The sequence below is a fragment of the Pocillopora damicornis genome, chromosome 13, assembly GCF_964200805.1.
Source record: "Pocillopora damicornis chromosome 13, jaPocDami1.2, whole genome shotgun sequence".
NCBI classification, from domain to species: domain Eukaryota; kingdom Metazoa; phylum Cnidaria; class Anthozoa; order Scleractinia; family Pocilloporidae; genus Pocillopora; species Pocillopora damicornis.
In genome coordinates, this window is record NC_142682.1 from 9,075,221 (window position 1) to 9,098,544 (window position 23,324).

General features: G+C 37.6%; 2 protein-coding genes, 1 long non-coding RNA gene and 2 pseudogenes across 4 annotated transcripts; 1 reads left to right on the plus strand and 4 right to left on the minus strand.

Moving 5' to 3' along the window:
• Positions 1-4,607: 4,607 nt before the first annotated feature.
• On the minus strand, positions 4,608-5,078 carry LOC113673601 (uncharacterized). Its single transcript, XM_027190003.2, has one exon. It carries the CDS (start codon positions 5,076-5,078, stop codon positions 4,608-4,610), a length of 471 nt encoding a protein of 156 aa, XP_027045804.2.
• LOC149035384 (uncharacterized) lies at positions 5,056-6,058 on the minus strand (annotated as a pseudogene). Its single transcript, XR_016182510.1, has one exon. The product of XR_016182510.1 is annotated as an uncharacterized LOC149035384 (transcript).
• A 667-nt stretch (positions 6,059-6,725) lies between these two features.
• LOC149035385 (uncharacterized) lies at positions 6,726-7,277 on the minus strand. The gene has a single exon (XM_089192255.1). It carries the CDS (start codon positions 7,275-7,277, stop codon positions 6,726-6,728), a length of 552 nt encoding a protein of 183 aa, XP_089048381.1.
• Positions 7,278-11,548: 4,271 nt separating this feature from the next.
• Positions 11,549-13,019, minus strand: LOC149035386 (uncharacterized). The gene is made up of 2 exons (XR_016182511.1): positions 12,880-13,019; positions 11,549-12,740 (listed from the first exon to the last, which is right to left on the minus strand). It is a non-coding gene; the product is annotated as an uncharacterized LOC149035386 (long non-coding RNA).
• A 6,536-nt stretch (positions 13,020-19,555) lies between these two features.
• LOC149035387 (sodium- and chloride-dependent glycine transporter 1-like) lies at positions 19,556-23,265 on the plus strand (annotated as a pseudogene).
• Positions 23,266-23,324: the final 59 nt, after the last annotated feature.

Below are 23,324 nucleotides of genomic sequence, written 5' to 3' on the forward strand. Positions count from 1 at the left end.
TTCCTTTGCAAAGGTGGTCTTGCCTTTTGTGGGATCCCCTTAACAGCTCTACAGACAGTGCTTGTTTGGGATAGAGTGGTTTGATCACTAATTCAACTTCGTCAGTAATCTATGTGGCAGGTAAATTGTCAAGAGTTATGGTGAAACGTTTGGGCTTCTTCAGTGAGGCAGTCTCAGAGTTGCTTAGGAAGCTAGGAGATAGATGAACAACTCAGTTGGTTACATGAACATGCAGCATGTTTATTTGTGACACAGCTGCCTGTTTCTCCTGCAAAAGCTTCCAAAACATTTATCGATGTCCTTCTTTGGTGGTTTTGAAGACTCATTAGTTGTTGGTCTTGATCTGATCTAGGATCCTGTTAGCATTGTGTAGAGAGAGCTTAGATGATATCTTTTGAGCCACAGACTGTCTCCCTTTTAGAAAAACACAAATGTAAATAGAAAACAAAAACGAGAAATGAAAACACAAATAAAAAGCAAGCAAAGGAATGAAGTGCGAGAATTTTCTACCACTAAAGTCCTTTTAAATGTCATGATGGTGAAGCATGCTATTCTCAAGATGTATTTGAAATGATCAAGACTTTTAGGTGCACAGAGAAATAAAACACATGATAAGCACATTTTAGGAAGAGTATGGAAAAAATATTGCATGGGTAAAGTTACTGAGACATATAAAAGATATTGTATAAACAAGAGGGACAAACTTCCCACTCAATCTTGAAAAAATTTTGTTTCCTGTTTGAAGACACTGGCAAGGTCCCGCAATTTCTGTAATTCCTTATATTACAGCCTAATTTACAACCAAATTCTCCTTGGCCTAGAGAAAAACAAGCCACCAAGAAGCTTCTTAGGATGAGATATTTCATGTTGGATATAATGCCACTTGTCACAGTGAAGACATTGCTGAGATACAAATGAAGTCAGTCAGTGACCCAGTTTAAGGTGTTCATCAAGTTAAGTCAAAAGAGAAGAAGCATGAGGAATTCCTCTGCAAGGGAAACATGCATTCAAAGAAGTTTAAGTACAAGTCCTGTAGATTTGAGCATACACCACAGAAAAAAAGGTTGTTGAGTCTTTCTCCTTTGCATAATAGTACACTCTGCACCTTGTTAGAAGGCCTAAATTGTAGAAAAGTCCTGACAAGTGCCCAACCAAGTCATTTTTACTGCACCATAGACTCACTGTCATTCAACATTTATGCACCATTAAAACCTTTCCATAATTTGCAGAGTTTGCAAGCCACAGTAAGCAATTAGTAGAGAGACACCAACAATCTAACACAGACCTACCATTTCCCTCTGAAATAATAACAACTAATTGCTAGTAAAAGCACTATTAATATTATCATTATTATCAAATATGAACTATTAACCATTAATTGTTAACTATTGCCGACATGACTTGTACCCACACCCATGACTTGTACCCACAACCATTAGTCAACTCAATCTTGCTGTGTCAAACTCAATCTTGTTGTATCTTGGTGAGATCTTAGGATTTCTCTTAAGATTCTTAACAAGGTATGGTTAGTAGTAATCTCTTAAGATTTCTTGTCATATACTCAATAAGATCTTATAAGGTGATATTAGAAAGAATCTTGTTTCATCTCAGCAAGATCTTATAACATTCTTGGTAAGATTCTTTTAGAAGATATAATCAGGTGATCTTGTAAAGAACTTGTACAATATTTGATCTTATAGGATGATCTTAGTAAGAATCTTTTTGTGCTTTAGAAGCCATTCCTGAAGCCGAATCATTCACAATTTGGCTTAGTCAACACTGCTCTAGGCCACATGGGCAGGCTGTGAATGACTACATTGAAACTAAATTATTTAAAATCCAAACTCTTGACAAATTGCTTCAGCCCAATTTTTACCCAGTAAAAGTCAATCTGCAACATGCATACTGTTCCGTCCCTATTCATCTGATGAACTATCACTTTACCAGCTTAAAATGGAAATTTTCAGGTGATGCGCACATTACTTACTTGTACGATACTAGGCTTCCATATGGTGCCAAGAGCTCTCAAGAAATATTCCACCATTTTATGCAGTCTGTGCACTGTATGATGGCCAAGGAGAGGGTTCACTGAAGTCATAGTTTACTTTGATGATTTTCTGATCATTGGGGATCCACTTGAGTGGTGCAAACTGGCCTATGATACGCCTCTACACCTCCTGGTGGACCTGGGATTTACCATCAGCCGACACAAACTTGTTCCCCCCAACTCAGCATGTACCCTTCCTGGGAGTGCAATTGGACACTACTGCTTGCATGATGACATTGCCTGCCACAAAACTAGCCAAACTGTAGGACATAGTTCTTGAATTTCAAAACAAACAGCACGCAAGCAAAACCAGTTACAACATCTAGCTAGCAAATTAAGTAAGGCTTGTCAAGTTGTATATGGTGGACAGCAAATTCTCAACACAGTTAATTCACTTTCCCTCTTAAGGAAGTTCAAGCTTGATGGTAAGTTTTGCACTAATATTATGTGGGGGGTTCACCTTCTCAAGGTCTTCAATGGTACTTGGCTGTTTCTAGATCTGTATAAAAATCTGATTGTGCAACCCTGGCAAGTTCATTAGCATGCCTGTAGTGCTCCCTTTGATCCACTATGTACTCATGTTTCCAACATTCCAAAATTGACTGAGCAATTCAGACAAATAATGTTGCCTTCTGGTGAGGAGTTGGACATCAGTTTCATCTTCTTCAGTGGTTGCACATTTGTTAGGGATGGACAAAATTCTCCTCCCTATCAACAGATGAGAAGGCATAAGGGGTTCCTATGTATCATCTGAGGATACATAGGTGAGTGGTTTCGAGTTCTTTACACATTCCACTTCTACTTTAGCAGTTAAGAGCTCATCATACATCAACTTTGTGTTCTTCAAAATTTTCTTGAGACAATGTTCAAGACAACAAATCATGTGTTTTGAAGAAACTGCTCCACCACGGCACTAAAAACTAGCTCCATCTTGTGATTCAAGAGGAACTCTGAACTTCTGGTAACTCAAAGAGGGATGATAAGAACTTAGCAGCTGTCTTGAAGGTTGGGACATTATCTGATACAACTAGCTTTGGTATATTTCGTCTGCAGATGAATCATTTAAAGCTTTTGATGAATGTTTCCGTGCTCAGGTCTGGCACAACATCAAGATGAACAGCTCTACTACTTCCAAAAGTGTACAATACGATGTATACTTTCTCCATACCACTCTTCTCATTATAGCCACTCTTAAAAAAAAAACAATGGTCAAGCAAAACCAATTCCAATGTTGCTGATGTAGTCTTTCATTAAATCAGAGCAACTCACTTTCATCTGTGTACAATCCTAGCTGTTGTTTCAATTCTTTTAATCTGTGACTTGATTATGGACTGTTGCATTTTGCAGATCCATAGAATTTCTGTGTAAGCATACTCCACAGTACTCAAAGAGCTACTCGGTTCTTCACCACGCATTCTAGTTTTGAAATTCTTCATGGCTCTGAGCACAAGTGCTGTTAATCACATCAGCTTCTTAAAGTCTCTATATGATATCATCGAAGAGTCTATAAGAACCCCAGAGGTAGGCTTTCCATTGTCCTTTGAATGCATTTCTTCAAAATAAGCACTTGAAGGCTCATGGGAGTTTCCAAAGTAGTGCCAAATCTTGTTTTCTTTCACTGGCCAAAATGGACTGCGCCACCATATTTGTGACTGTTTAAACACATCTGATCCCATACCACAGGAGGGCAGGTCTGTGGGATTCTGACTTCTGGAACAATGGTTCCACACTTCAGGCGGCACATTCTGACGGATTTCCTTGACTCTGTTCTCAACAAATTGCTTGTATTCTTTGTCCACCCCCTTTATCCAGTGAAGAGCCAGTGGAATCTGTCCAGCAAAATATTTCATTAATCTTGACCAATGGAAGTAGGGCTGAATGGACTCGGGTAATCAACTTGGATAGTATGAGTGACACCAAGAGCTCAATCCTGGGAATGGTTTGCTTGGGAAGCAGTATGACCTGTGACTTACTCATCAACAAATAAACATAGACTCCTTGACTCATTTCCACTCTCAGATATCCAGCTGCCACATATGCTACTTCTGCTGTCTCCGAAGCCATGTAGTTAAAGTGAAATTACACTCTTGTCTAGAAAAAAACATTATTGGATTGGGATACATTCATTTTTGACAAATCAGATTACCACTGCAAGTACTTCAAAGAAAATTCCTCATTGAGAGGGTCATCCCAGCCAATTTTCGCTTCGCATAAATCCTAAAAGAGTGTCTTGATTGGGATGAAGAGAGGTGAAATCAAACCAAGAGGATCATACAACTTAGCCACAACCTTAAGTACAGTGCGCTCGTTTATGGAAAGTTCTTTAGTGAATTCCACCAGCCAGTCAAATCGAAAAAAGAAGGTGTCTATGTCAATGTTCCAATTTAATCCAAGAATTTTCTTTGCGGTTGAAACGGATTGGGAACAACCTTGGACTCCACACTAGGTCTGTGCATACATACTGTCTTCTTCAGATAGCTTAACCACTTCTTTGATGGGTACTCCTTCTTTGTCAATCCATTCCATGAGCCTCTAGGAACTTGACATCCACTAACTTAAATTAAATCCAGCTTCTGTGATTCTTGATCTTTCTTTTTTTGTAGAGCCCAAATGCTTCAGAGACGCTGTCTTTCCCCCCATTTAAGTCATCCACATAGAGAGAGGTCAGAAAATTGCTCATGAACTGGGGATCATTAGCTTCATACTTGGTCATGTGATGTCTGATAGTTGCATTCAGCAGAAAGGGAGAACTTGCAACACCAAATACAACTCCATTGAAACATTTCACAACAATGTTTGGATTTTCACTATCAGTATCATCTACCCAAACAAAGTGGAAAACATTTCGGTCAGCTTCTTTGATCTGGACCATTAGGAGGGCTTTTTCAATGCCTGCCACCAAAACAACTAGGTGGTACCTGAAACACGTGAGAACATTGGGTACTTCAGAAAGCAATAATGGACCTGCATGAAGGCAGTTGTTCAATGCTGGACCAGTAAACTTGGTGGATGCATCATAGACTATCCTCATATTAGTCATCTGTTTATCTTCACATACAACTGGATGATGCGGTAAATAATGAACATGACCAACTTCGACTGGTATGTCGGGATTAACATCATCAATTATTCCTCATGAAGATTGCTCTTCAGTGATGTGGTTGTACTCTTCAAACAATCCAGGATTCTTTCTTAGATGTTTTAGAACAGAAGCCAGGTGAGAAACAGCTTGGGCATAGTTATCAAGTAGTAATACGTGCTGTTCTTTCCAAGGAAGAGAGACTTCATAGCAGCTGTTGTAAGGATAAATAGTGTCCAAGAACTTCTCATGCATTGTCTTTTCTTGTGTTGACATGCCAATAGTTCCTAACTCCCAGAATTTTTTCACTTGTTCCAGCAGTGGGTCGTAAATTCTCTTATCAGTAACCCTGTCGTCACATGAGGAGGTGTTTAGCCACAAGGTATGGCTTCTGACTAAATGAACATCAGTATCTGAACCTAGTGTTTGGGGCAAAGGCACGATAACACCCATGTAAGACTTCCTCGCTACAGGTCCTGATTCCTCCCGTTTCACGTCTCCAGTGAAGAAAGACCAATAGAAATCCTTGCCAATTAAGACATCTACTTCTGAATCACAGTCTTCAGATGGTTGATCTGCAAGTTTCAAGTCTGTCAGATGACTGTATGATTATTGAGCAAACTGTGCAGCTTAATTCACCAAAGGACTGCAGATAAGAGGGATTCTATGAACAGTCATCTGAAAGCCTAAACTTTGACTCAATCCTCTGTCACAGAATTTGAGAATGCCACACTCTCTTAAGTCTTCATTTTCTTGTCCAAACATTTTGATGAGTAGCTTCTCTTCTCTCTTCAGGGACAGACCCTAATTTTTTCTTTTGCTCATTTAGAAATGTAGCTCAGCTGGCTGCCACTGTCAAATAGAATGCACATAGTTACAGCAGAATGAGGTTGATGGATCCATGACACAGAGGCGTTGGCCGTTTGCAGCATATTGACATGTTTGAGTCCACGTTGTTACGTTCCTTCCTTGAGCAGCACTTTCCAAGATGACACAACTGCTGTTGGCTTTCTCGCAAATTGACATGTGATGTCTTCCTGAGCAAATGTGGCATTCCTTGCCCTGAGAGCAATTCCTTACCAAATAAAGCAGCGACCCTCTCGTTTCAACAGATTTCTTCTGGCTTTGATGCCAGTGACTACACCACAACTCACGCTGGGGTGCCCTTGCTTACAGAAGGTACAGGTTACAGATCCCTCAGACTGATCAACAAGAGCTAAAGCTGATGAAAACTCTCTACTTTTCTTGATGGCCTGAGAAAGGCTTCTTAGAGGTAGAAGGATCAGTCGGGATCAGTCGCCCTCTCACTTCAATTTCATGGTCGAAGGTATTAAGTAAAACATCCAAGTCCCATTATGGTTGATCCATGGCCCTTGAAATTATCAAGGGCATATTTGGAGGTAATTTTTCCACGAGGGAGGGAATCAAAAGTTTCCCATATGATTCAGAGTTTATTTCCAAGGCTTGTAAAGCTTGAACATGTGCCTCAACTTGATCGCAAAGAAGGCCTAGACATCTCAAATCATTGTCAATGCTTACAGCTGATATTTTGACTAATCCCTCCATGTGAGCATTAATGATCACTTGGGGTTGCCCAAATCATTTCTTTAGAAGGGCTTTAACTACCTTGTAATTTTTTGGTGTAAGCAATAGCCCTTGAATGGCTCCTGCAGCTGGCCCTTCTAATGAATTTCCCAAATAATTAAATTTGTCAACATCTGATAAACCAGGGTTGTCATCGACTGCTCTTGCAAATGAGTCCCAGAATGGATTGAAGGAAATGGGATTATCATAGAATTTCTTGAGATTAATCTTTGGCAGTTTTGCCTTCCCAATTTTAAGACTTTTGGTAAACAAATTAGAATTAGAGAGAGGAATTGGCTTATCTATATTTCTGGCCTTTTCAAGTTCAACTGCATTGAGAGTTTTGTCAATTTCCACTATCATCTGATGAATAGATTCTCTGAAGTTTCCAGTTTCCTTGATTTCATCTTTGATGTGCTCTTCTGTGATTAAAGCCAGAATTTTGTCATCCTGGGCTCCAAGGACATTGAGTTTTTCTGTAAGAGCAATCTGATAAGTATTCAATTGATTCACCAGAGGAAGTCCAAATTCATGGAGTAAGGCTTTTACCTTTTCCAGAGTCATCATAACCTATCCTTTATGTCCTCCTCTGATCTTTCTCTTCTTTTTCAGTTCTTCATCGCCCATTTTTCCAGAGAGAGTGAATTCTTCAGTGAGTTAATATTCCCAGGTCTCAGCACCATGTAACAAATCAATTTAAAGAAAAAGAGACTAGAATCCAAACTCCATAAAAAATATGTATTAAACTTGTTAAATGAACCATAACATTTGGCTAAAATAAAAACTCTGAAACTTCTTTGAATTTCAAACAAAGGAGAACAAATTTACACAAATGAGAGCTCTAAAACAACTTAAACTCTGTGAAAACAAACTAAAAGTACACGAAAAATGTCCATGTCAGTTTCCCAATGTCAAGGTTGAAGTTCTTTAACATGATTGGCTAATTTGTTAAATCACACACACACTGCACACGAATACAAAAAGAAAATGAAGGGGGGAGAGGAAGAGAAAAATTGTAACTTGAAATTTAAAAAAATGAAAGACATTTTCTACAATCTGATATCCAAAATCCATGTAGCAACTGACATGTCCCCAATAGCAGCTGGAGGGTATTTCTGTGTAGACCGGTACTACCATCATTTTGTTTCAGATAGCCCAGTGTGGGACTCACTTCACATCAATAACAAGGAAGCCCTGGCAATAGGTCTTGCAGCTAAATGATGGAATAGGCTCTGGTCTGACCCACACATTATCATTTACAGTGATAACCAAGCCGCTGTACAGATGATCAACAAGGGCATGACTGCTTACACCCTAATCATGCAAGACTTGGCTTTTGGCAATTTACAATTTCCACATCACCACTGTTTATGTAAAGGGCATCCATAATACTATTGCCGATGCTATTTCATGCCTGCACAAGTGTGAGGAACAATTCACTTTCTACTCATTTCTCTGTGATGCTTCTTCCCCTGTGGTCGCAAATACTATTCTGCTTGCGTCACATGTCTTCATGCACAACTATTCATCTATTGCAGGTCAGCAAGACCCTAAATTGGCAGTACAACTCAACCATGAGGTCCAGAAATTCTGATCACAGCTCTTTGCCGAGTCTACTAAGGCAACCTATAAAACCCATTGCAATACCTATCTCTGCTTCTGCTTCTATATGGGCTACCCCCCCCACTTCCCGTGCAATCTGCCCATCTTCTTCAGTAAGCTGCATTTCTAGCCTGATCACATTGTCCCATTCTAATTAGGTTTGGGCTATTGTATTTTACAGGGTTTTAATTGTATATGTCAATAAAGGTTATATGTTTATCAGTAACACTTAGTAAAAAAGAATGCCAGAACCCCAACCTTGTTTCTGCCTTGTGGTTTAGTTAAGCTTACATAACACTTAAAGTTCTGTGCAACTCAAACTCAAATAATTCTGAGAATAAAGTTGGTCACATGCATTCTGCAGTTTCTTAAGCATATACTTTACAATGAAATAAATCTATCAGTAAGGTTTCAAGATTATTTTAGTCAGGTTTGGGAACATTCTGATCCTGCTTTCTTATGAATGTATCAGGTGAATGTATCATGGGTAATCGCTTGATTGGCAGAAAAACCAACAAATGTATTATGGAAACTTCTATGAATTCAATTTCTTGCTTTTTTTTCTAGCAACAAAGGCAACTGTGATTTTGCATGTCTCATAAATGGAATGCCCTGTTTTGAGTTTTGTGTTGGAAATGTGATAATGTGATGATGCTGTAAAAAAGATGTGAAGAGGAGGTTATTCTGTTTGAGTTACTTATAAGATCTTAGAAGGAATCTTAATAAGATTCACACAAGAATCAGTGTTAAGATTCTAAAGAAATTTCTTGTACAAATCCTATAAGAATCCCATAAGAATCTTATAGGGTACCTGAGTGAATCTTGTAAGAATCTTACAGAGATCTCACAAGAATCTTGTTATGATTTTTGTAGGAGTGTGGGTAAGATCCTGTTAAGATTCTAAGATCTTGCTAGGAATCTTATAAGATTTGGTAAGAACCTTAATAAAATCCTTCTAAGAATCCTCTAAGAATCTTGTAAGAATATTTTAAGATTCTTATAAGATTCTTATGAGAATCTTACAAGAATCTTGCTAAGATCCTATTAAGATTCCTATCAAGAACCTTAATATGATTTCTATTTGGGAAGTACACAGCCCCAACAGCCAAGGTAAGTTCAATTATATTACAAGCTTCAAATATGTTGTGGTGACATGTATTTGGCAAGATTTATGGTGTATTTTCTGGAATTTTGCAGGTTTTATTGAATTTCACAGGATTTACATGAAATTCATGACTGTATGACTGCACAAAATATCAGAAACTCTGTATCAGTAACCTTCTTCAAAAGTGATAACTAGCCAGAAACAAAATTTGTCCTTTTACTTGAATAACCCTACTCTTTAACAATTGGCAATTAATAATGACGTTTTAATGCATTTCATTTTGTAAAGTTTCCAAAGAATTTATGAAATGAATCATGGCCGATAAATATTTGGTACCTATCTAAGAGCAATAGCAAATCACTTGTTTATTTACTTACCTTCAATGCTGCTTCTTTTCAAGTGCTTTCATGATTAACTGATGATAGCTTTCCATGACTCAAATATTGAACAGCAGGTGAAGAAATGATGGTGAAGGTTCACTTTGCAGAATTGACACAACCAACCACAACCACAACTTAGCAGCAATCCTTTTGATTTAATACCATAGAATCAGTTGGTTTGCCCATAGATAAAAGAGCTCTTTCAACATAATCCAGATTTTCTGCAAGAGAAACACAAAACATGCTGGGATATTGTTGTCACATTGACTATAAAGGTCTACCTGCATATGGTAAAGTCCATTCACATCATAAAAAAATATCAACAGGTTAAAAAGTGTTCTGCTGAGGAAACATTTACCCTCTTCACATCCCTACACCTAGATTAATGTACACCAAATCTGATTTTGGGAAAATCCCATCAACACATTCATAAAATACATCCATAAATCAACCTTCATGTGTTATGTGGTAAGGGCAAAGGGTATGTATTTACCTGCCATTAAGCCACACCAGTGTATAGGTTGCACCCCAAACTTTTGAATAATTTTGGTGGAAATAATAATTAGCTAATTGTGATCAGAAATGGTGTAGCTGTCATGATGACAATTTTTACTAAGCTAGATTAGAATAAAATGACGAAGATACTACAGTTTGCCATACAGAGAAATGAGAAACAGAGTAACAAGAAATGGGTAACCACACTGAGATTCCATGACTGTTTGGAAGCTTTTGGAGCAATCTCACCAAGAGGGACACAAATCACCTTACAAATCACTGATTGCTTCTGACCTTTAACATGCAAATTTTCACCTTAAACTTCTTTTTAGGGTTTATTCTCAGTATCATTGAACAAAAAATACTATGACTTTAAAAGTACAAATTCATCACTATTTTGAATTTAAGTTGTTTGCAATCTGATGTGAAAAACGAGTTTTGGGAACAGTTAAGGATTGTTGGCTTATTAATTTAATTCAATAATCTTATGTCCACATTAGTGTCTGGATCGATGGATATCAGCTTTGTTAAACACTTTAAAAGACCAAAATAATTATTCCCTTTTCAAAATTAATGGAATTGACTGCTGCATATCTTTAATTTCACTCAGTTAAAAAAGGAATCTTGCAGTCACAATGAATATGTATTCCAAGGTATATCATTTGGAGAAAGGAGACTTGGTCCCAAAATGTTTGTACCTGCCTTTAAGCTGTACCCCTAATGTTTATCCTATTTTACACGATAAAAAACTGCTGCCAGTCTAAGGGTAAAGATGGTAATATCAGTACTTGAATGGCATAATCACAATTGCCAAATTTCAAATTTGGATTTACAGTTTTAAAGCCAAACTAGGACTTAAGTCTTCATTGTCCTGTATGTATTTACAATAGAGGTGTTTGTTAATCGTAATGCAACAAACCAAATATTTAGCAATTACTGGCAAAAAGTGAAGGGATTATTCTTAAATAATCCCCTCTGCTTTATCATGGGTATTATTTGAAATCATTCTCACTGAGCCTGAGGATGATTATTCTTTAATTATACTGTTATTGTTCAGCTGATTATCAGACTTTCTGCATTTTCTTACATTTTCCTCTTCACAACTTTAAAAAAACTGGCCAATTTTGGAAATTAGTGCTTCAGTGTGTTATTGACAGGTCAGTTTCACAGATGGAAAGATAAGTGCACACAAATCATCCCTCAAACTGACAGCTCACAATACTCTGGTCCAACCCATAAAACAACTTTTATCGCGATGCAATCAATCAATTCTTTATTCAAACTAGTTTAAAAAATTTTAACACAATTCCATTAAATACTTCAAGACACTGCACTGTCTCTTAGATAAAACCAAAATCGAAAACAAATTCTGCCATTTTTTTTTCAAAAGGTATCAACAAGTGAGCTGAGAACTTTTGCCAGAGATTGGTGACATCCATCACTTTTCCAGATGATACTGAGTGATAACCACTGGTCTTTCTCTCGGATAAATCATATGTCAACAAAAATTTCTTGGCTAGCATGGCTTGTACGCATTTGGTTCCAGTTCATGCAAGGCTTTGTCTTACAAAAATCCTGCCAGACTACCCAATGCACATCAGTGCAGACAGTTTTCTTTCATTAATTGAAATTAATTATTGCAAGGCAATAACCCTTTCTTTGAGAAATTAATGAAGAAAGGAAAAGTAAACCAGTAAATGTTCCCAAAATGTTTGCAACACCATATTTTTGGCTCCTTTGATTCATTTCCAGTTTTCTCTTATTTGTCATACTGTTACTAACCATGCCATTAAAAGTCAGTCACAAGTGACCCAAAATCTTTTTGTGGGAGTGGATGTAATTGTTCTGAATCCCATAATGAACAGCATGAGGGTGTTGTCAATGTCAGCCTAAACTGTTCTGTCAGAATAAAATTATGATTGATTGTCCAAACCTTTTAAAAGTTTTGTCTTGCCTATCTACAACAAGGTTTTTTATTCCCTAAATCTCCATTCCTACCCCTCCCACTTCATGACAGCCCTACAGGGTGTAATGCTCCAAACCCAGAAAAAATTCCAGCTATGATGAGTTAACAACTGTGTAAAAATAGCAAGTTAAAATATTAAATTAAAATATATCTTTTAAATTGCCGTTATCCCAAATTTAAATGCATGCTACAAGCATGCATTTGTTACAAGGTGGCTCCGTAACAACCTTCGGCCCGGTTGTATATAACACTGTCTTTCCTACCACGTAAACGATCTGCAGGTCTGTCAGCCATTTCCTTTCGATCGTTGAATTGCTCGGTAAAAGAACTTCAAAAGATCCAATAGACTTGTTATATACTAAATGAACCTATGGTGTTGAATTCCAAACACATTCAGAGTTGGAAGGAAGCGAAAGGAAAGCTGAATACCGTGGAATCCTGGTCGGTTCAGACAAGCGACTAAATACAGGAATGGCTCCGACCTGTAATTGGATGATAAAAATAGTAAAAGTTAATAAGTTATATCTTAACTCTTTGCCCGTGAGTATTGTTAACCGCGTGTCTCAAAGCGGAACATGCGAGTGAAAACACCGATCTGTAAAAAAAGAAATGATTACTTACGTAGCGAAGGGAAGGCAGCCTTTCTTATTCAGCGAGGTCGTTCAGCGATATTCCAGCGTTGAAAAAGTCATCGGCTAACAAGCTCCGCTGACAAAACTCATTTGGTCAGTTCAGGCGGACGACCAGAGACTGGAGCCATTCCTGTATTTCACCGCTGACAGGAATAGCTCCGACTCAAACGTTTATTAATTTTTTTCAATAACTTTTTAGTAATTTTTAAAAAAAAAAATTTTAAAAATTTAAAACTAAAATGGTGAGCAGTGCTGTACGAACAGTAGTTGTAAAACTTCTTTATTCTCTGACGCGTTTCGTCTAACTCTCGTAACTTCTTCGGGGAGTTTTACGAGGTAACACTAAACGCGTATAGTTATAAAACATTGTTAGCAGCTATGACCAGTGACCATAAGGGCTTACCTGGACCTACGAGCAGGAATAGGCAAAGTTGTGAAAATTTGAAAATTTCTTTTGAAAATTTATTAGGCAAGATGAGAAATATTTTTTGGGAGCCGCGGTTTTAGCTGAAAATTTTCAAATTTGAAAAATTGAAGAGGTTTTTTACAGATGATGCCTGGAAAGCAGTTGGCAAATTAGGTTAGGATGGCTCGTACAGAAAATGTAGTTTATGGTCCACTCATTCTTTCTTAAATTTAAGTGGTATAAATACCTTGTCTAAAACAGTAGTGTGATACGATAGCTAATGAGATATACTCGTTCCAATACTATGTCATGTGATGAACAGCCTTCATTAATTTTGGAACATATTTTATAAAATCATTTTACTCTTTCTTGTTATAGCCAAAAACTGTTCGAAGATTGGTTGTGCTATCACTACAAACAGTCAAGGTACTTCGATATGATTCAGTGCGAGGGCTACTGCCACTGGTTTAACTGGTAAGACAATTTTTTTTTGTTTTTTTGTTTTTTCCCTTTTTTAGGTCTAGTGGAGTTGTTAGAAATTACCAAGCAAAATTAATCCGCGACTTTCTTCCTTTGGGTGTTGTGCAAAAATAGATCAAGAACCCGATGAATGGGTTTGTCCTTCATTTGAACAATTACCTAGAAAATCCGTTTCCACGAAAAAAATTCCCTCGATTGCGGGCAAGCCATACTCCTCCAGTAGAGCATACTGTAAATTAAAAACATCGGTGGCAGCGTCACGCAACCTTGCGTGATCTTTCAAACATGGTATGCAGTTGCTGCATTATTTTAAAACTTAGAAACTACATGGCCCTGTAGAAATAAAAGAGGGCTTCATTTGCAAGCACTGTAGACTTCAACATAAGAAGAACCTAATAAATAGCTCTTTCACTTTTTATCTGTATATAAATTATTTAGCCAGAACCAAAAAATTAATATACGCATGAGTTGGAGCCATTCCTGTCAGCGGTGAAATACAGGAATGGCTCCAGTCTCTGGTCGTCCGCCTAGACAGACTAAATTAGTTTTGTCAGCGGAAATTGGCAGCGGATGACTTTTTCATCGCCGGAATATCTCTGAACGACCTAGCTGAAGAAGATAGACTCTGCCTTATCTTCGTTATGTAAGTGCCCATTTCTTGTTTTACACGTCGGTGTTTTCGCATGGATATTTCATTGTTCCGCTTCGGTACACGCGGTTAACAATACTCACGTGCAAGGAGTTAAGATATAACTTATGAACTTTTACTATTTTTATCATCCAATCACAGGTCGGAGCCATTCCTGTATTTAGTCGCTTGTTCGGTTCAGACATTCCGCCATCTTGGAACGAGTCGGTCAGTCACGTTAAGAACTTGCGCACTGGGTGTTCGTTTGAGCGTCAAATCGGTACCGTTCCCAATACATCTAGAGTCCGATTTCGCAATTACTCGTATGATTACAGACCGCATTGGACGACATGAATTACTGATACCGTTACTTAATCCACAAGAAGTATAGCGTTTTGTTGTAATAACCAACAGTCACAAGTTGTTTTGGCCTGTTTCCTGCGAGTTTTGATAAATCGAAGGGCCTTACCTCTTGTCGAAGACAATTTCCTGAAGGTTATGTTTATTCCTTGACAGCACGCAAACATAATGGCTTCCAAGCGAAGAATGCCTTATTCATTGTAATCCTTAAAAAAAAAAAACACACATTTAAAAGGTCATGTCATTTTGAGTTCCTTTTTAACCAGTTTTACTCTGTCCTTCTCTTAACTTTCTCTCTAGTTCGCTCTTTACTTCAGGTCATACCGTTGATCTCAGTCCATAAATTGCGTTGTCTAATCTAAAGATATTCAGTGCATGGAATCTGCAACAGTTCCCTCGGGTTCAGAGAAATTGCCTCATTCGACGTCAGTTTTACGGCGGAAGAAAGAAAATATTCTCAGGCACAATCAAAGGGAATAAACATTTTAATTATAACAACTTTTCAAATTTTAAACACTAATTTTAATTTAGTTACAGTGACTTTCCTTGTCCTTTAAAAGTGAACAGAGAAAAGAAACCTGCGTAGATTATTAATTAAAGTGTGTGACAGTCAAAAGATTGACGATTACTCCTATTCATCTACGAAAACAGGCCTTTCCGTGAGCTATGACTGAAAAAATATTACGTAGCGTTCGTGCGGTGACTGAATTTTGAAATGCTAAATGCCAAAAAATCGGAGATAGTTACTTTTTGTCTTACCTTGTGGGGGTGTGATTCCGAGATCTTGCGAGTTATTCCAAAGCCGTTATAGTCGATCGTTCTTTGTGGAAAATATCACACCATGGTAAACTCATCTGGCTAGAATTTGCAGAAACTGTAGATAAGTTTCATTTTTCTGTTCCTTTCTCGGAAGTTTTCCTCAGCGGTAGTGTGTGTGTACAACTAAGTACTTTTCCTTCCTTTGCTCTCTGGCCTTCCACTAAGACATTCTCGGGAAACGATATGAAATAAGGAAACAAACTGTTCTCTTTCCTTATTAAGTGCAATAGGAACCTGTTAAGAAAAATTCCCAAGCTGAGATAAGATCCGCACACAAACGAACTCGCGCACACGAATTTCACGATACACTTAAGTTTGGTCAGGTTTAAAAAGAAAATTTCGTCTCCTCGAGAGTAGATTCTGGCAAAAAAAAAGGAACAAATGTTGCAGATGCTATAGAAAACAAAAGCCGAAGGTACAAAACCTATAAGCAAGACATACAAACCTTATCGACGTTTTTCATATATAAGAAACGGCAAAACTTGAACTTGGACGCAAACTGAATTAAAACTAAACGTGCAAGGTACAAAATATTCCAAACGAAGGATGTTTTAGTGCATAAGAGTCCCTTGTGACCTAACGCATGGTAGTTCGTGCATAAAACGAAGGCAAAGAATAGAAAATAAGTACTAATTAAAAAGATGCTAATCCACATACCGCAGTAACAACCACGCTAAGATAAGATAGGATGGATCGACCATTTAGCTCAAACTGTTGTTATTCAAATTGAGGCCAGGAAATGTGCGTGCAATTCCTGCACAGGCATCCTGCACGAAGCATACCACTGTTTAGAGATATTTTTAGTCAAATCAAAATTAAAGAAGCCATTTAGACTTGATCTTGTTCTCAGTTGTTATATTTAACTGCTGTAAATGGACGAGATGGGACTACTTTGGATCTAGTTTTTAATATCATCATTTTAAGTAACATCGCGCAAATGGAACAAAAGTTCAATCACCGACACGTGCATATCAACAATCGCCTATAGATTTTGAAGGATTACACTCTTTATTACACCCATTTTGAAATCACTGGTGCTCCCTGTAATCTGATTAGCTCTAATTGGTGCGATTTATTCACGAATCGCACCATTTTTTGCTTTAAATCGCATCTTTTTCCCAACCAATGAGGAGGCTACACTAAAAACAAAACAACCAATAAGATTTCAAGGCTTGTTTAAAGTAACCAATCAAATTGCAGTAAAATGTGAGACAAAGAATATCATGTAGCAAAATTTGCTTCTTTGCTTCCAAAACTGTTATTTTTTCTCCCAAAAAAATGGATGAATTTAATTTTAAAACAGCTTAGTGCTGCATCAATAAAATATTTTAACTGAGCAAGTCCTGTATTTGAGCGATATCAAAATGGATGTAATAAAGTGGTAATTGAACCTCGTGTCGTACAATTTTGGTCTGATATCATACTTGTGATTTCAAATCGATTTCCATTTCCATTTTGAAATCGCACATATGATTTCAGCCCAAATTGCACCAAACTGTAACCAAACTGTAAAAGTTCCCACACTTGATAAGTCATTAGGTTGTGCTTAGCAGGTAACTTTCAAATTATTAAAGATGAATGGATTATTTAACTGGCTTAGTTTATTCGGATTTTGGATTTCTTTCTGTTTGTGGCTCCGTGCTATTTAAGACGCTTTGAGCGTAGCAGTGATATGCTGACAGGGATTGTAAAGAAGACGACTGAAATGGTGTGACAGGCGCAGTTAAACGCTGTGGCAAAGCGCGCGCACATACACTGTTTTAAATTGTTAAACTTTACCAAGCAGCGAATTCGATTATCACGTGAGCCAATTAAAGTTTGTAGTTGAATCGTCGTGTTATGTGAATTTTTGTGTCTGCGATGCCATTTTAATGGTGGTTTTCGCAATCTACCAGTCAGCCAGAGAAACAGGCCATTACGAGGTTCATTTATGACGTGTCCTGTGAATTGCTACGATATCCATGTCGAAAGTGTCATGTGAGGAACAGAATAAGATATGAAGGTTAGTCATTTTGAGCTCGTTAATGAAATAAAGAAGTAGATTCATCACAGAGCTGCTCAATCAAGAGAAAGTTCGGGATATTTGTCAGTTATACCCAATTTCCAGCCATAACAATCAGCTGATCGATGACGTCAGCAAATGATTGCTTCATTACCTTCTATGACATCATAATCACTTCTAGCTTTGGTTTCCGTCAACAAGGAAGCAGATTCATTCGAAAATGTGAGCTTGAATTTGGAAAATCATGTTAAAAAATTAATGTTATAAGCTGAACAAATGACAAATAAGGTCCAGACCTGTTGTTATAATGGTGGGCGAAAGCTCCGATGCGAGCCATGATGAAGAGCGCGTCATGTATCGGTTATGCTGTCGGCCTGAGGGATATTTGGCGTTTTCCGTATCTTTGTCACAAGAACGGCGGAGGTAACTTCTTTAAGTGTAGATATCTACCACAACTCTTTTTTTAGGAGTTTAGGTTAGGTTTATAAGAGCTCACTTTTAGAGTTGCAAAAATTTTGCAACTCAAAGAAGTTCAATCGTGACATGCAGTGTCAGATTTTGTGCCTCGAAAAACTGTCTTCAGTTCGAGGGAATCTACCAAATGTCAGTTTAGTAAGACACGCAAACACAGAAGAGCTAGGCGACAATGAAATTCAAAAGCAACGAGGATGACTACGGATGAAGAAGATTGACAAGGATTGTAAATGACTTCAGAGTAATAATTTGATAAAACTGCAAACACAAAAAGTAACGATGATCAAAGAAGGAAGATGGATGACTAAGACTGGAGAAGACCACAAATGACTACAAAATATAAGTTCAGTAAGATAGAAAACACAAAAAGAGGTGAGAAGTAACCAGAGCGGAAAAGGATGAGTAAGGATGGAGAAGATTGATACGAATTGCAAATGAGTAAAAAACTCCTAGGAACCAATGCGTAAATCAAGATGGAACAAGAATGGAGGAGATATAGAAACGAACTGCGAATAAACAACTAGAAATGTCTATGCTAAATCGCGGTAAATTTGTTTTAGATGCACAAACAGTGACTTTGCTCTTTAAAATTAAAATTCAGGGTTACATGGAGAGTAAGATATAAGTCTTTCCGAAGTAACTTCGAAAGAATGATTTAATCTAAATATATCTTAAGCTTTATAGATAAGCGGAAATTCAGTTTTTGATTGATGCTCTTCTCAACGAAGCTGTCGTCCTTACGCAAACCCCTAGTAACGGGTTTAAGAGTTCCAGCGATTTGTATAGGCTGTATAGAGTCTTGAAAATATTTTTTCATGGAGACTGAACTTATACTTTGCGAAGATAAACAAAATACTTAAGACATGAAAAGAATAGAGAATATTAAAACAGACTTCAAATCTTATTATTTTCCCTGCGCTTAAAGGTTTGTGCTGTATACGATATCCTTAATAGTGTTCAGGCTCTCAGATTAGCTGGAGATATCACAATTATATGTGGAAAAATAAGCAAACACAAAACTGGAGAAAAACTTAATTATACATCACCGTCCAGTAGACAACTTTGCAACTTTTAACTTGCTAGATAAAACATTGTTTTAGTCACGCTATGATTTGAGCCGGACTTTACCCATAATACTATACCTTTCAGCTTTCCGAAAATGTCTCAACTTGCTTCTGAGAATCTCTGAGAATGTTTTAAAACTTCCACAGCCTTGTGGCGTCAGGCTTTACAGAAAATCTGATTTTAACAAGCTGCGGAAGTCGTCACACCCGTTAAGAAACTTTCAAAAACTGAACCTCTGATGATTGTCATGGGCAGAAATTCAGATAGACTCCCAAAAGTTCTTAGGTGCCCAATATTGTATAAGGACTTTCCACATTCGATAAAGTAACATGTTGCTTCAATTGTTATGAGGCAAAGTACGCCTTACACCGTTGACACCTCGCGGCGGCCCAAATAGACGTCATCTTTTAATTGCATGTATTGGAGTTGCCATGGTGATTATTTCCTTCCCGATCTCTGTTTACTACAACGTTGTTATTTCTTGGAGTCTTTTATATCTGTACCATTCATTTGCTGCTGTTGACCCGTGGAAGTCTTGCAGCAACTCGTGGAACACTCCGTTTTGTAGGTAAATAACAACTTGTAGAAGTATTTTATTTACGGGTAATTCAAAAAGAAAGTTGTGCGAACTTTGTGCAGAATAAATAACTTATTAAGGACCAATGCTTACGTTAACTCAGCAAGTAATCTTTATGTTCCTATTTTCTCTTATTTTGTAAAGGAAATGACACTAATCTACCCTAATTAAGACCTCGACCCTTTAAAACATAACATTGCTGTTAGCAATGACCTCAGTTGTGACAACTTAATATTTTTTCCCTGGTGAGGGCTTTAGAAATTCCACTGCTAACTGCACGGCTGTCAATTGCTCAATGACTGCAATCTCTCCTAGCCAGGAATTCTGGGAGTAAGTGTTACTTTTTAGCGATTCGCTTATCTTAAGTCCAAATTTCCTGGTTATGTTTGTGAGGTACTGCAGTTCTCAATGTCGCGCACTGCAATACTTGTAAGGGCGCCTTAGCAGTCTTTGATTAACCCTGAATTAATTTGCCTTCAAGAAATTACAACTGCCTGATTTTTCCAAGCAATCAAACTAATGACTAGTCAAAATTTACGGCTGGGTTAATCATTCTACACACAGTAGCATGTACACAATTACACATGAGCAGAATAATATTAACGACAAAAATTAGTCAGCCAAACCACTTTTGCCTGGTGCCCTGGATGGAATTCTCTTCTACGTAAAGTCAGATATTTTCAGTTTACGTGGTTAGCTCTTGGCTAATGGAAAAGAAGGAAAAGATTTATCGAATAATAGCGATATTTTTTTGTCATGGCCTGAGAGGTAATTTTGTTTGTTTGCATGAATAGCCATTATGCAAACAAATTTTTTTCATTTCATGATATGTTGTGAAGCGGGTGAGATTCGTGTACCGCTGGCCACCACTTTGTTTATCGCATGGGTCGCTGTTTTCTTTTGCATCCATAAATGCATCAAGAGCTCTGGAAAGGTAAACAAAAATGCACAGTCTAACAAAATTCATTTCAGATTCACTCGCGAGGATTAAAGATTTTTTTCTCGTTGTGCTGTTATAAAAATCATTAACTTAGTAGGACTAATGAAGTTTCAACCGAAGAGAAACGTGGTGAATATAACTTCTTGAGTCTGAATGGTTGTATCGCCACTAGACAATACTTGGGTAAAAGAGAACCTCGATCACATGAAAGGGAATATGGGGATAAAGTACGCCATCTGTTCAAGGTGGCCTGTTTCATAACCATATTGCTTTACCTTGTCCTACACGTCTTGTTTATCCAGGGAATCATTCTACCGGAAGCAATCGATGGAATCCTAGATCAAGACGATCCATAGGTTGATTATGTTTTTTAGGTCAATGTCGCGTTCTTCCCTGATCACAGATGGCCTACTTCGCGGCTATCTTCCATTATCTCTTTCTTTGTATACTTCTTATCCGTGGCGTCAATTTGCCTGGTGCTCTGCATGGAATTCTCTTCTACTTAAAGACAGACTTTTACAAGCTCTTAGAACCACAGGTGGGAATGGATTTAATTCTCTCCGACAAAAAGATGATGCACACAGCAGGATTTGTTTAGTCTACTAAGAAGCTTTTGACCATAACCCTGGCTAAATTTCCATTTTTTTTCTGTCGTTTTTGTTCTTAGGTCTGGATCGATGCTGCTACTCAAATATTTTTCTCCCTCAATGTTGGTTTTGGAGGCCTGGTCACCTATGCCAGCTCTAATGAATGCAATAACGACTGTGAACGGTATTGTACAGTTCCGATGCGGAAATTAATGCCCTTCAGCAATTTTTAGACAGATGCTATAAGTTGCACTTTATATCTACGCAGTTAAATATTAGATCATTACTACAAAAAAAAAGATAAAGCGATTCTTAAAATAGTTCAACAGCGTGATAACCACCCTCTGAAGGTTTGCTTACCGCAAGAAAAGAACAATTTAACCTACAACCTTAGACGTAAAAGCTGCCAGTGGCCTAAGATAAACACTGAACTTTATAAGAACACATTTGTAAAAAGATTAATTTTTAAATACAACCTTTTATAGTATTTTATGCCAGATATATTGATCTAGTTTGATCTTTTTATTCTTTTTATTCTATTGTAATTTTTGGCTGAACCTTGAATCTTTTTATCCAGCAACATTAGATATGTATTTTTGTCCAATGAACAATAAAGACATTTATTAGTAGTAGTAGCAGTAAACTCTATACACAGCGTTTTCTCTTTCGCTCATCACATGTTGCTTAAAATGGTCAGATAAATGAGTTAGTACTTCTAGTACATTCACCTTTAGGAAATAGTAAGAAAGTTGACCTCCGTATACTAACAAGAGGTTCTATTGTTTCACATAATACGAAAGACTCTGAATAACAAAAGTGTCTCGGCGACTTGAATGACATTTCATTACATATATAAACCTGACTTGTGCTTGTTTGTTTCCACGGACGCAGTTGTGGTATCGTATGTCAATTGTGCAACCAGTATGGGCGGAAGGTTTTCCATCTTTAGTGTAGTTGGCCTAATGGCCCACACCCTTGGTAGGGAAGTGGCACAACGGGTTGTTTCTTCTAGTAAGATAACAAATTAGGGCGTGGTTGGGTCTCGGAATTTTTTTTTGCCAGCCTCTATTGTGGAAATCTCTTTCGTTTTCACTATTTTTATCTTCCTCTCCCCCCGCTTTGTACTCTTTTTGTATTCACGCGCGGCGCGCGTGTTTTCACAAGTTAACCAATCACGTTAAAGAACTCTGACCTTGACATTGGAAAACTGACGTAGACATTTTTCTCATACTTTTGACTGTTTTCGCGAAGCTATAGTTATTTGTTTTTGAGCTTTCGTTCGCGCCAATTTGTTACCCCTTTTTTGGTAAATTAAGAATTTTCGGAGTTTTATTTTAGCCAAATGGTGTGGTTCATTCAACAAATTGAATACATATTTTCTGCGGAATTTGGACTCTAGCCTCTTTTTAGTAGATCAATTTTTTATATTTACTCTAGGATTGAAAATTGAAAGAAATTTGTTTTAATTAAATTTTAGGACCTGGTCTGGGTTTTGTGGCTTATCCCGAGGGGATTGCTCAGATGCCAGCTGCACCCGTTTGGGTTATGATGTTGTTCCTTATGCTCTTCGCAATCGGACTCGGAAGTCAGGTTAGACAAATTTCAGCCTCTCGTTTATGAACGCAATTGACTTTCAAATTATTTTCGCTCAAAGATCTTGTAACTGACGTGGTCGGTGACAGAGTGACTTGTTTATTAGCTGGTTAACTCGCTGACTCATTGACTGATAAACCGACTGGCTAACCGACTGACCGACTGATTCGCGAACTTACTGACTAGGTTATTGACTTATTGACAATTTGAATCAGCATATTAGAGTCACAACTTATTGACGTTTTCTATGTTTAGTTTGTGTTCACAGAAACGACCATAGTAGCAGTGATGGACACATGCACCAATGCACTATTGCTTTATTTAAGCTGAATTATGCAATGGTATCTGGAATAACATCTTACATGAATAAATGCTAATTTGAAAATAAATGGTTACGCCTATAAATTGCCACCATTAGATACAAAGTCGAACAAAGCATTTGCAGTGAAAGCAGCCCTCTAAATTTTATACCTTAATTTAGGCTCGTTTAGGCCCGTTGCACA

Bases quoted from the DNA above. Each gene is read 5' to 3' on its own strand.
- LOC113673601 (XM_027190003.2), bottom strand. From the start codon at position 5,078: ATGAGGATAGTCTATGATGCATCCACCAAGTTTACTGGTCCAGCATTG.
- LOC149035385 (XM_089192255.1), bottom strand. From the start codon at position 7,277: ATGATGACTCTGGAAAAGGTAAAAGCCTTACTCCATGAATTTGGACTT.